Source organism: Nannospalax galili, unplaced genomic scaffold, assembly GCF_000622305.1.
Source record: "Nannospalax galili isolate Female #2095 unplaced genomic scaffold, S.galili_v1.0 scaffold68, whole genome shotgun sequence".
In the NCBI taxonomy this organism is placed as follows: domain Eukaryota; kingdom Metazoa; phylum Chordata; class Mammalia; order Rodentia; family Spalacidae; genus Nannospalax; species Nannospalax galili.
The window spans coordinates 457,047-471,073 of NW_008358189.1; the positions used below are offsets into that span (position 1 = coordinate 457,047).

Consider the following 14,027-nt stretch of genomic DNA (forward strand, 5'->3'; position numbering starts at 1 on the left):
TAACCACCGAGCCACTTCTCCAGTCCCTGTCGGCCCTGTCCACTTGTATTCTCCTTGGCGGCCTCCAAGGTTACATGCTCAGTGACCTACTTCTTCCAACTAGACTCTCCCTCCTGAAGTTTCTAGCACTCCCAATAATGTCATGAAATTGTGATGCCACCAAAGGATTAGTTAAAGACCAAAAAACCCCAAAAGCAACTTAGAACCTTTACTCCTCTTAAGGCACCTTGAAGAAAGTGAAAAGTAAAGTTGTGAACTATAATTAGATGCCGGAAGAATCTGTATGCAAAACATGTAGTCAAAGAAAAATTCTGTCAGGCAGAGACTCCTTTCTGCCTGTCACCTCCTGGCTGCCCTGAGGCAGCCTCACACCCTTCCACCAAAGACACAGGGAAGTAAATGATCGATGACCAACTGGAGCCTTGTAAACCATGAGTCCCAAGTAACTTCCTCTTCCCTTAAGTTGCTTCCTTGGGCGTTGTCATGGTGATGAACTGACACAGAAAACTAGTATTGGAGTGGGACTTGTATTGCTGTGACTTGAACTGACAACATGGTCCAGAAGCCTTCAGAAATGCTTTATGGGAAGAGTGCTTAAGTGAAGGGAAGCAGGCTAGAACAGGATCAGAATGCAGTAAGCACAGCTTAGTAGATGATTCTGATGAGGCTCAGAAACCCAGCATGCTGATGGGACCAGTGTGAGTGTGTGTTGATGCTGTGTGTGGTGGCACATATGTACAAAACCAGCACTTGGGAGTCTGAGACAGGAGGATTGAAAGCTTGATGCTAGGGAGTTGTAGGCCAGCCTGGTTACAAGGCCTACAAGAAAGCGACGGCCAGAATAAGGGGCTGGAGAGATGGTGCAGCAGTTAAGAGTGAGTACTGCTCCTGCAGAGGACCTGAGTTCAGTTCCCAGCACCCACATGGAACAGCTCCATGTGATCCTACACCCTATTCTGGCCTCCATGAGCACTACATTCATGTGCACACACACACATACACATGCATAAATAAGAATAAAATAATATTTATTTATGCGTATGTGTGTATGTCACATGTATATGGGTACCCATGGAGGCCAGAAGAGGGCAGTAGATCCCCTGGATCTGGAGTTACAGATGGTTGTGAGCTGTACAATGTGGATGTTGGAAACTAAACTCAGGTCTTCTACAAGAGCAGCCGGGAGTCATCTCTCCAGGCCCACCTGTAATATCTTGAAGCTCTGTGATGCTTTCCTCAGTCTAAAAGAGGCCCCTGGTCCACTTAGTCAAAGAAAAGTGCAGGTCAAACATGGCAGCTATCTTAAACTTCTGCCAGTGATATCTGTTTCTATAAACTACAATGACTGTTTGACCCACTCCTAGCCCAGTTAGTCTAGCTGTAGATCAAAAGGTGGCAGATGTCCTGACCCAGGCCTAGGCTGTGATGACTGAGTGAACTCAGGAAGGATTTTCCTGAGATAACACTGCCTATCATGAAAGAGACACAGGGTCCAGGCATCAGCCACAAAATGATGACTTAAAAGGCCTATTTAACCCCATCTGTACTTCTGTTCAGAGACCAGAAAATTCTGAAAAGCTTTCTTGCTAATCCCTCATTTTGGGATCACAAGCACATGGAAGGGGAATGAGCTTTCAGACTCTCCTGGGCAAATGCCTGATCTCTTAGGGAAAAAAAGATTTTTTCCTGTAACAGTTGAAGAGATTAGCACCATTAAAAAGAAGTCAGAAAGCAGCTGGGCGTGGTGGCTCACCCCTGTAGTCCCAGCACTCGGGAGGCAGAAGCAGGCGGATCTCTGTGAGTTCAAGGCCAGCCTGGTCTACATAGTGAGTTCCAGGCCAGCTGGAGCTACAGGGAGACCTTGTCTCAAAAAGACAAAAAAAAAAAAAAAAAAAAAAAAAAAAAGAAAAAGTCAGAAAGCAAGAAAACAAAGCCAAGGGTTTGTTTTGTGAGGTTTGTTGTTTTGAAACTAGGTCTCCATTTGTAGCCCCAGCTGGCCTGGAACTCTCCATGTAAACCAGGCATTCTAGTTTTGTCCATTACTGTGACAAAACACTCTAACCAATGCCAACTTGGGGAGGAAAGGGTTTATTCAGCTTACATCTCCCTGGTCACAGGGAGCCCAAGGTAGGAACTCAGGGCAAGAGCCTAGAGGCAGGAGCTGGAGCACAGGCTTGCTCCCCTGGCCCCTGCTCAGCCTGCTTTCTTATGCAACACAGGCCCACCTGCCCAGGGGTGGCACCACCCACAGTGGGCTGGACCCTCCCACATCACTCAGTAATCAAGAAGTTGCCCCACAGACATGGCCATAGGCCAGTCCGATGGAGGTAATTCCCCAGTTGAGGCTCCCTCTACCCAGGTGTGTCAAGTTGACACTAAAGCTGTCCAGCACAAATGACCCCTTGTCAACTTGACACAAACCATACTACTATTAAGCCATAACCCTTCTATTTCTTATCCCCAAGATGTTAACATATTACAGTAAATACATAAAAGTCCAATAGACTTTTAAAAAAATTCAAATACTAAAAGTCTCTTAACTGGGGGCTCCTGTCAAATCCAAAACAAGTACTGTCTTATTTCAAAGGGAAGAATCAGGCACGTCCACAATCCTCCAAGGTCAGGTCTGTCACAGCAATACCTCACTCTCAGCACCAATTTCTGTCCTAGTTTGTCTCTCCATTGTTGTGACAAAACTAAAGTCTGGCAAAGTAGCTCAAGGCTGGACATCTGGGATTCACTCACGATCTTCTGGGCTCCAAAGGGTTCTGGCAGCTCCACTGCTCTGCCTCTGCCGTCCACAGCACACTCAGCTTGTCTTGCAGACCCAGGCCAGCTCCATTCCACACCTGCTGCTGTCCTTGGTGGTCATCCCACGGTCCTAACATCTCCAAAACTTTGGGTCTCCACTGAAACTGAGGCTGCACCCTCACCAATAGCCTCTTCTGTCCTCTCTGGGTAGAACGCCTCAGGTTCTCTCCATGACCCCTTCAATCCTGGGGTCTTCACTGCAACTGAGCTGCACTTTCACCTATGGCCTTTCCTGGCCTCTCAGAGTGCCAAGCCTCAGCTGCTCTCTATGACCCTTCATACTTTCAACACCAGAACCATGCAGGAGACTCTTGGACATTACCAAGTCCTGCTTCCAGCTTGAGATGGAGGCTCGGGCCCCCTCTGGGCCACAGCTTTTGTGCCAACCCTGAGGAAATACTTCCCAGATTTCACCTCAGTGATGCTGGTCTCTTGTTACTTACAGCTGAGTTTTCAGCCCCAGCTAACCAGCATCAATTGTCCCAGTAAAGCAAAGGTTTTACTCTAGGTCCTGGTCCCAATCACAGCTGATTCTTCAGCCCCAGCCGACCAGAACCCACAGACTCTCAATTTGAAATCTCACACAAACAGCCCTGACAGTCTCCGCTTCCCTTTGAAGATTCACAAGCCAGGCCTCCATCGTCCACAACTATTTCAGCATAACTGTTCCAAGCTCCACAGCAACAAACTCTAAGCACTCAATGGCTTTTCCAGCCCAAAGCTCCAAACACGTCCACAATCCTCCAAGGTCAGGTCTGTCACAGCAATACCTCACTCTCAGCACCAATTTCTGTCCTAGTTTGTCTCTCCATTGTTGTGACAAAACACTCTGACCACTACCAACTTGGGGAGGAAAGGGTTTATTCAGCTTACATCTCCCAGGTCACAGTTCATCAGGGAGCCCAAGGTAGGGACTCAGGGCAGGAACCTGGAGGCAGGAGCTGGAGCACAGGCCATGGAGGAACGCTGCTTACTGGCTTACCCCCTGGCCCCTGCTCAGCCTGCTTTCTTATACAACACAGGCACCACCCACAGTGGGCTGGGCCCTCCCACATCATTCAACAATCAAGAAGATGCCCCACAGACATGGCCACAGGCCAGTCCAGTGAAGGAAATTCCCCAACCGAGGCTCCCTCTACCCAGGTGTGTCAGGTTGACACTAAAGCTAGCCAGCACACCAGGCTAGCCTCAATCTCACAGAGATCTGTTTGCCTCCTGAGTGCTGAGATTAAAGGGGTGCACTGCCATGCTGACTTAGAAATTATCTTATGGTTATGTGACCTGTAGGACATAGATTTAATGCATTTCACATTATGAAATGACCATGAGCTGTTCAGGGAAAGGGGAAGAGTGTGGTGGTTTGGATGTGAAGTGTTCCCTCCAGACTCATGTGCTGAAGGCTTAGCCCTAGCTGGTGGAGCTTTGGAGAGGGGAATGGATCACGAGAGTGATGAAATTCATCAATGAACAAATTGGCCATGGAGCACATACTGACTGGGCTATGGGAGGGAGGGCACGGCTGGAGGAAGTAGGTCATTGTGGCCCCAGTATTTGAAGGACATATGCTGTCCCCCTCCACCTCCTCCTGCTGTGTGGTGAGCAGCCTCCTGTTCTCCCTCTGCCCTGATGCTCTGCCTCACCGTAAGCCCAGAAACACGTCGGTGACCATGGACTGGAATTTCTGAAACCAAGAGTAAAAGAAAACCTTTTCTCTTAAATTGCTTCCTCGGATATTTTGTCACAGTGGCAAAAGTGTCTAACCTGGGAGAACAGTTTAGTTGGTGAAGTGTCTAACCTGGGAGAACAGTTTAGTTGGTGAAGTGTCTAACCTGGGAGAACAGTTTAGTTGGTGAAGTGTCTAACCTGGGAGAACAGTTTAGTTGGTGAAGTGTCTAACCTGGGAGAACAGTTTAGTTGGTGAAGTGTCTAACCTGGGAGAACAGTTTAGTTGGTGAAGTGTCTAACCTGGGAGAACAGTTTAGTTGGTGAAGTGTCTAACCTGGGAGAACAGTTTAGTTGGTGAAGTGTCTAACCGTGCTTGCTACACAGCACGAGGATCTGAGTTCAATCTCCAGAGCCTGAACAAAAAAGTCAGCAGCGTGGCCTGTGCTGTAATCCCAGTGCTGGGAAGGTGGAGACGGTGGGTCCCTGGGGTCCCCTGGTCAGCCAGCCTAGCCTAGATCAATGAGCCTCAGGCCAGGGAGAAACACTGCCTCAAAAAAAAAAAAAAAAAAAAAAAAAAACAGTACACAATGCCTGTCTGGCCTCACAGACACATGCAAAGGGGTGTATGCGCATGTGCGCCCGTGCGTGCACTCACACACACAGTATCTAACATAAGATGTTATCTCAAGAGGAGGAGAAGGGGTTGATAGGAGGGAACACGATAGGACTCATACTATCAGTGCTGTTCTCTATAACAACATGGTTGCTGGGTGCTAGGTGCTGGGTGTTTTATTGCTATTATTGTTATTCCCACATACATCGCATATATGTATTATTTTGTACATGAAATGCTTTGTTTGTTGGCTTATTTTCCAACACCAGAGTTTAGGACCTTTAATTTGTCTATCACCGAAGCAAAAATCACGATAAAACATATTTTACAACTCCCGATATCAAAGAAACAATACAAAAATTAAAAAAAAAAAAAACAACTATTTGAATAAAAATGAAAACCAGCCGGGCATGGTGGTGCACGCCTTTAATCCCACCTTTAATCCCAGCACTCGGGAGGCAGAGGCAGGCGGATCTCTATGAGTTCAAGGCCAGCCTGGTCTACATAGTGAGTTCCGGGACAGCTGGGGCTACAGGGAGACCCTGTCTCAAAAAAGACCAAAAAAAAAAAAAAAATTTAACTTGAAAAAAAAAAAACCAGAATGCTGCTTCACCTGAAGCTACCTTCTGTATCATGGTTAGCTAGTCTCATGTGTGTATGTGTGTGCATGTTCATGTGTGCAGGTGTGTCCATGTGTATATGGGTGCATATGCCTGTGTGTGTATGTGTGTCTCTGTGTTTGTGTGTGTATATGCATGTGTATATGTGTATCTGTGTGTGTATCTGTGTGTGTCTGTGCATGTGTATGTGCGTGTGTGTGTATCTGTGTGTGTGTGTGTCTGTGTGTCTGTGTGTAAGATAGAGGGAAACATTGTATATCACTACTCAGGCACTGTCCACTCCGTTTTGACAGTGATTCTCACTGGCTTGGAGCTTGCCAAGTAGGTTAGGCTGGCTGGCCAGCAAGCCTCGGGCACTGGGATGCTCGGCTTTTTAATGTGGATTCTGGGGACTGAATTTGGATACTTGAGTTTGCTTGGTAAACACTTTACTGACTGAGAAGTCTCCGGGACCCCTAGTCTCTCAACTGCCTTGCCTTCTTTTGCCCTGAGTTCAATCTCGTGTCCTTGCCCAGCACATCCTCGAGCACGCGTGTCCACTGTTAAAGTCACCCGTTAAAGTCCGTGTGGACCAACTGACCTGGAAACAAACTGGGATGTAATTAAGGACTGCAGAGGCATGCAATAGGTATTATCTACATTTATGTAGTACACATGATGATCTTTATACAGTGACAGAACGTCTTAACAACACGGTTCTCAGAACTTATCCCCAGTGTTGCATGATACTCAGAAACCACTACAATGTGCTGGACGAAGCCTGCAGTTAAAAGACGAGTGTCTCAAGCTCAGTGGAGACCCTCTGTGCCTTGGAGTTTGCTCTGTGGCTACTTTGTCCTATGGTGTGGTGTAACAAAAATCAAATCCGAAGGATGGCTCAGCATCCTGATGGTTTCCCTCCTCGGTAGAAGCCCTGTGATGAAATCCCAAGTCCGCTGAGCACCAAGGGGCCAGGAAAGGCGATAAGCAGGGGAGTTAGGCTGCTCCGTGACGTGAAGTCTGGAGAAGGACTGGGTGCAAGGAGATGTGAAGTCAGATGGGCGTCACTTTGGGTTTTGAGGGCAGGTTTGTCCCCTTCAGTCTCTGAGGTCAAAACAAGTCTAGTCTCTGAGGCATGGTAATATGGCCGCCCCCAGCTGCAGCCCTTCAGCGGAGACTGGAGTGTGTCTGACATGCTCTCTGTCGGTGGGGATAGCTCTCTGAGCTGACCCTTGTTTATCAGCCCTGCTGACAAATACTGAGTCATCTCCTCTCTAAAGATGAATTTTGAAGTAGAAAAGAAATTGAAGACAAAGATACCTGTATCATGAGAAATCTCCAGTCTGTCTCCCCAACCCCAGTCCATCAAAGGCCCAGGGAGAGGTCAGCAGGGAGGAGCCGGGCATCACAGCGGTCACCAACCTTCCAGTCTTCACATTGCCAAGCAGCCTTGCTGGGTACTCTCCTGCCACAGTCCTGTCCATGAAGCATGTCCAGCACCCTCCAGTTCCTATAGAACCCAAGATCCAAGGTGGAACTGTACATCAAGCCCAGTCCTTGCCTAAGGAGTGGTAGGGAGGTGTGTGGGCTCAGGGTCCTTGAAGCAGCAGGGCCAGCTCTCCTACACCTGAAAACTGTGTGCTGAAGCTCTGGGTAGACTTAAGTCCCTGCCCTTCAGGCAGGAAAGAACCTGTTCCACTGACAGCCCAATGTAGGGGGAAGCTGAGTTCCCCTGCCATAGTTACTGTGAGCACTTCACTCTGAAAGCTCTCCCTCAGGGTGGCCACGTGAGATAGAGCAGTACTCGGGCACATAGTGAATTACCCTGAAGGAAGAGGCCACCAGCTAGGAGTGAAGACAGCCAACCCCAAGGCCAAGTTGGGGCATTCATTCCCATAGGAAGTGAAGCATGGTCTCTTTCCTCCTCACTTCCTGGCCCACCAGGCTGGCTACAGGTCGCTGAGGTCAGACCCCGCTGCAGTTGGAATTCTTCTCCTGTGGACACTCTGAGGCCAGACTCCCACACAGAGGACTACTGCCTGCCCAGGAGGAGGGAGGTTAACAGACCATATTCAAAGCAGGGGCTATTCTCAAGACCCTGATCTAGAGACACAGAGTCGGGTTCTTGGGAGACCCTTCTCCCGGTATCAGGGAGAGGCAGAGCTCTTACTGGGAGCCAGTAACCAGGTCTATGTTTATGAACAGGCCAAGGGAGAGTCTCATCTGCATTCTTCAACACGGCAGGTCCTGGCTGCCTCTACATGCCAGCCTCCCTTGTGGCCCTGTGACCAAAAGTGTAAAGGTGTAGGTGACAGATAGGTGGAAGTATCCCGTGGAATCTCCAGACGAATCCTCTGGGGTGCCTCGTTCTCTGCTGGGGACAGGGCTGAGCTCCAGTAGTCACTGTAGGACCATGAAGCTTGGATTCCAGGACTGAGAGCTGGGCCTCTTCCCTTAGACCACTCAGTCACAAACCTATCAGGGACGAATCTGTCAGTTAGCTCATGATCTAGTCACCTGTCAACAGTGTCACCAGCTGGGGAAGCAAGCCTTCAATACCCAAGTCCCTGGAGGATACTCTGGCTCCAAACCATAATAGTTGTTAGAATCCCGCTTGAACCCTGTTGCTTGAGTGTTGGTGCCTGCAGGCAAGCTTACTCTGACACTGGCTGAGGGGGGCTCTGGGATTTTTCTCTGGTGGTCGAAGTTCTCAGCCTCACCCTTCAGTGGCTCACTTAGTCCCGAGGTAGGAGTGGGGTGCTCAGAACAAAGAGGAAGATGGGCTAGAAGAGGACACAGTGGGCTAGAGAGGAGGCAGGTGGGCCTGTGTAAGCTGACCCTGCAGGCTGTGACTAGAGCCAGGATGGGGGACAAGGCAGCCCAAGAAGTAGGTGCCAGCCAAGCCAGGGCTAGACAGAGGGCTTGGGCCAGGCTGGCCAGTAGAGGGCCTGGGAGGGGCTGTGTGCCTCCCATAGCCCCATCCCCCCTGGCACCCCAGGTTCAAGGGTCCACAAAGTCTCCCCAGCTGGCCTGTAGATGGTCATTCTTTGCTCCATCTATATGTCCAGAACCACAAGGCATCAGAGTCTCCAGACAGCTGGCACCCAGGTCCTGTCCCAGCCTGGGACCTTGCAAGACAGGAACTCTGGTTCCTGTGACTAGCATCCCTGGTCACAACCTCTGCAGAGTCCCTGACTGCCCACCATGGGGCTAGGGAGGGTTGATACCCTATCTCTTACTTAGCTCACTCCACTCCTGGGATGCACCCAGGAGTGATTCTCTGCAGACAGACAGCCCCACCCCAAGGCTATAAAGGATCCACAGGACCCAGTGAGGGGACAGATCTGTAGCTGCTTAGAGCCACCCTAGGTAGCCCTCTTCTCCTCAGAGTGGCTTCCAGTGGCTAGGAGGAGGTCAGAGACCTGTGGTCGTTGGAGGTCCTAGGTAGGGGCTACTGGGCTCTGACCTGCCTGTCTGCCCAGGCATTTCTGAGAGTAAGAACCCTTTCTCAGAGGAGCAGAAAGGGGCCGGGGAGCAGCTCTTTCAAGGCTGTCCCTGGTGTCTCTGGCCCAGAATCTCATGCCTGTGCCTCCCCTGGGAGTTGTGAAGGGTCAAGCCTGAAGCTGAATTTCCCAGCTGCTGTGGTCACCTGAGCCACCCCGTGAGGTGGGGTGGGGGTCATCTCAGAGCTTTAGTGGAGGTGGAGTTCTGGCTTTCTTCTACGGGGACCCCTGGTGAGAGAGGATGGTGCTGGCCCTATGTGGGTGACTCTGCCTGACTGAGCTCCCATTTCCGTCTCCCACACTTCAGGCTCTCACTGTGGTTTCCAGGCCCCACCTCCCTGTAACACTGGGCTGTAGGTCACATAGAGCAGACAGCCACAAAGACTCATGTGACTTTTTTTTTTGGTCTTTTTGAGACAGGGTCTTCTTGTAGTCCCAGCTGGCCTGGCACTCGCTGTGTAGACCAGGCTGACCTCGGTCTCACAGAGATTCACCTGCCTCCGCCTCCCTAGTTCTGGTACTAAAGGTATGCACCACCGCACCCGGCTTCATGTGACCTTTTCCTCATGCTGAGGCTAGCCAGAGTCTCTGCAGGCCTCAGCCCAATGCAACCCTTAGAGAACAGTAGGACAGAGTCCACTGCTCTTGGGCCCAGTGGCCTGACCACGGAGCCCCTGGGTCCCCCAACACACAGCCGTCAACAGGCACCTAATGCCCTAGATGCCAAGTGGCATTCTGACTGGGAATGAGGCCAGTTCCTGCCCTTGAAGGGATGGACAGCTGGGGTGACCCTTTCGCTGTGCACAGGCCTTCCCTTCTCAGAAGACACTCAGGGCTGCTCCATCCTTGGGGACTTGGCCTGGCTCCTTGCAGAGTGACCACTCTGAGGGGACAAGGCAAGTTCTCCCTCCTAGTGAGCTGTAGACTCCCTGCTACAACCTGGACAGCAGCATGTGGGGTCCGGACTCAGCTCATGGCAGTCCTCTTGCCTCACTTATCTCCCAGCCAGCGGCCCATTGTGGGGCCCAAATGGGGGGCCAGCTGGCAAAGGGAAGCGGCTATTCGTGGCTAATAAGGAAGGACGAGACGGCAAAGCAGAAATGACACTTTCAGACCTGGTTTCAGTTGTGGTTGGAACAAGGAACTGAGATTCACACACTCAGGACACCCACCGTGAGCGAAACCAAGAGGACTCAGCGCATACAGACAGCACACAGTCCCAGGAAAGCCAGAGTGAGGTCCACAGGAGGCCACGAGTCAGCTGCCTAAGGGGCAGGTGGTGTTCTGACCCGTTCCATTCCTGGGGTATGACTGGCCTCTGAAGGTTTGAGTGTGTCTGAAGGGACCCCCCTGAAGAGGTGACACTGTGGAGCCGGGGTTGCTGGTGACACACGCCGTCCTGTACAGATGCTGACCTCTCTTCAGACAGCGATGGAGACCCCTGAGTGGTCCTGCTCCACGCCACCCCAGCGCCCACACAGCAGAGCTGCCATGGTAGGACTGGGAAGCCTGAGAGGGTTGGCTGGGGACCCAGCACTCCAGAAGCAAATTTCTACCCAATTCACAAATAGAACCATGTTTGAAATGTAAAAAGTTCTCAAAATGTTAGGTCCTAGGGCCTGAACAGAGAGCATAAAACCAGCTCTTGGGTGGGCAGAGCCAGGCCACAGTGCAGCTACCTGGTTGGCTGTAGACCTGGAGCCTGCCTCTTTGCCTTGCTTTGGCTACAGACCTCACCTATGTCTCCTTCCCTGGAGACAGCCTGTTGCTGAGGGCCACAGTACTGGAGAGGTCTGTAGAGATGACTGTAGACCATCTTCCCTACCTAGTGGGCCCAGGCCCTGTTCTGTGCACCCCTAGTCCCTCCCTAGGAGCATGGACGGTCTCTGTTACAATACAGGAAGGTCTGCCATGCACTGGGAAGACAGTGGTGATGTTTCCTCTCACAGGTGTTGGGGATACTGGCTATGCTGGGCCTTAGCTTTGTGTCTCTCACCTTCATCCTGTGGCAAGTGCCCCCTTCTTTCACTGGTCACCAGATGTGCCCTGAGGAAGTTCTGTCCAGGTCTTGGGAGCCCCTGGGTGGAGACATTGGGCAGCAGAGTGACTCCTGTCAGTGAGTAAGGGCAGGGACCTTGGGGGTCTTGGCTGGGTGCTGCTGCATTCCACAGTTGGGTTCCTGGGTGGGTGACACAGGTCACAGGGAGGCCTTTAGGATGGAGCCTGAATCCCACAACATGGCCCCTCTAGGCTGAGCAGACCCACCTCCTCAGGGTCCTCACTAGATGCCCTCTGAGTGTCATCATTCTCAGTCTTTGTGGGTCTGAAGCCATCCCTGCCCAATTTGGTTTAGCTGTGCCCCCCAAGTCTTTAGCTTGGGTCCAGGCCCCAGAGCCACACTGGTATCAGTCCCTCCAATTGGGCAGCAAGGACAGAGCAAGTAGCAAGCCAGTGGCTCCTACAGTCACACCTGGACTCTTTGGTTCTGTCTCTAGACTCATCCTTGTGGAAAGCATCCCTCAGGACCTGCCATTTGCAGCTGGCAGCCCTACTTCCCAGTCCCTGGCCCAGGCCTGGCTGCAGCTCCTGGACACTGCTCAGGAGAGTGTCCACGTCGCCTCCTACTACTGGTCCCTCACGGGGCCCGACATCGGGATCAATGATTCATCTTCCCAGCCGGTTGGTCCTTGGCCTTGCTTTCTCACTAGGAGGCACAGGCTGTCCCAGTTCCACCCAGCAAGGCAGGGCTCAGCTCTGGGCTGCGGCTGAGCAAGGCCAGCCGCACCCCCTTCCAGGGAGGCTCTTGGGGCAGCGGGTGGAGGGAAAGAACACTTAGCTGTGCCTGGTGTCATTTGGCTCCTAGTCCTGGGTCATCAAGACTTGGCCCACCCTGCGCTGTGGGCAGAAATAGGGTTCATGGGGCAAGAGGCAGAGGATCACCCTGGGGCAGCTGCTCATGCTGGCCTGGCCTTGTAGGGAGAGGCTCTTCTACAGAAGCTGCAGCAGCTGCTAGTCAGGAACATCTCCCTGGCGGTGGCCACCGACAGCCCAACACTGGCCAAGGAGTCCATTGACCTCCAGGTCCTGGCCGCTCATGGTAGGTATCTGTCTCCTAAGAGCTGTGTTGATATCCCCCTGCATATGGAGAAAGCTGGCCTTGTGAGACATTAGCAAGCTGAAACCTGGAGCACATGCCACATTTGTCACACCACCAGAGTGGGGAGGGACCACACAGAGGCTGGTTCTGACCCTGGGGCTCTGCTGCCCTGTGTGGTCAGCACCATGGGACAAGGACAAAAGCTAGAAGGGCTTCCAGGGTGGGTAGAAAGGGTTCTCTGGCAAACACTTTGGAGCTGGGCTTAGAGGGGTCCCGAGTCAGCCTGTGCCATGCCTCAGTTTCCTCCCCCGTAGGGGGCTCGAGCAGTAGGACTGTTCTGAGGATATATGAGTGAACTCAAATGCTGTTACACTACCCTGAAGCCCAACTAAAGGGCTAGCTTGTCCTATCTCAGGTGCCCAGGTGCGACAAGTGCCTATGAGGCGGCTCACTGGGGGCGTCCTGCACTCCAAATTCTGGGTTGTGGATGGGCGACATGTCTACATAGGCAGTGCCAACATGGACTGGCGATCCCTGACTCAGGTAAGTTTCAGAGCCGGGAGGCCCATGCACAGCTTCTCTGTCTCCTAAGGGCTGTATTGATGTCCCCCTGCATATGGAGAAAGCTGGCCTTGTGTGACATTAGCAAGCAGAAACCTGGACTGCATGCCACATTTGTCACACCACCAGAGTGGGGAGGGACCACACAGAGACTGGTTCCACCAGTTATGGGATTCTACACAACCCAGCACACAGGCCTGGAACATCATTTAAGAGCTTGGACAGGCACTCAGGCTGCAGCTCAGAGAGAAAAATCAGGAAAGTGCTTGCAATGCAAACGAGAACCTGAGCAACAGTCTGAGTTCATGTGAAAAGCTGGGCATGGTAGCACACACCTGTAGTCCCAGCGCTAGGAAGGTAGTGACGGATGGATTCTTGAGGCTCCATGACCAGCCCATCTAGCCTAATTAGCAAACCCAGGTCGCACTGAGATCCTGTCTCAACAAACAAGGTAGACGGCTCCTGAGGAACACCCAAGGTTGTCTTCTGGCCTCCACACATGCACATGTACACACACAAGCACACATGCATGCATGCACACACGGACACAAAGAAAACAGATGACAAAGCCTAAGCCTTTTTAGAAGTGACTCATTTCAAAGGCCTGGGATGCAGCTCCATGGAACAGGCTGATTAGCAGGCAAGTCCCTGAATTCAACTCACAGCACCACATAGACGTACAGTGGGCCAGATAACGACTATGAATGCAGCACCAGGAGTCTTGACTGAGATTAACGGTGGTTTTATTTCCATCTCTGCATTCTCATGCATCTCCTATTGCTTTGGATGTTGGAATAGTGTTAAGGAACACAGGGACCTTAGCACCCATCTCCCACCAGGTAATGCTGGTTACTGGCTGCCAGCTGGACAGAAATTGCACCCTGCATCCCTAGTGGCTTCCTCACAGCCCTCAGGGGAATCCATGGGATCCCCAGTTCCCCATGGCTGCTGACCCCTGGTCCCTACAGGTGAAGGAGCTTGGTGCTATCATCTACAACTGCAGCCGCCTGGCTCAGGACCTGGAGAAAGCTTTCCAGACCTACTGGGCGCTAGGGGCTCCCCGGGCTGTCGTCCCTAGAACCTGGCCTCAAAACTTCTCATCCCACATCAACCGCTTCCATCCCCTGCGAGGCCTCTTTGACGGGATGCCCACCGCTGCTTACCTCTCGGTAAGGTGG

At 51.8% G+C, this 14,027-nt stretch overlaps 1 protein-coding gene across 1 annotated transcript in view; it reads left to right on the forward strand.

The window, feature by feature from the left end:
• The first annotated feature begins 10,460 nt into the window (after nt 1–10,460).
• The window catches only part of Pld4 (phospholipase D family member 4), a 5,555-nt gene continuing 1,988 nt past the window's right edge, over nt 10,461–14,027 (forward strand). Inside the window, exons 1-6 of the mRNA XM_008821452.3 lie at nt 10,461–10,685; nt 11,141–11,307; nt 11,687–11,870; nt 12,168–12,288; nt 12,704–12,831; nt 13,818–14,018. Of these exons, the coding sequence (XP_008819674.1) occupies nt 10,599–10,685; nt 11,141–11,307; nt 11,687–11,870; nt 12,168–12,288; nt 12,704–12,831; nt 13,818–14,018 (888 nt within the window). The 5' untranslated portion in view covers nt 10,461–10,598. The remainder of the gene's footprint in view (nt 10,686–11,140; nt 11,308–11,686; nt 11,871–12,167; nt 12,289–12,703; nt 12,832–13,817; nt 14,019–14,027) is intronic.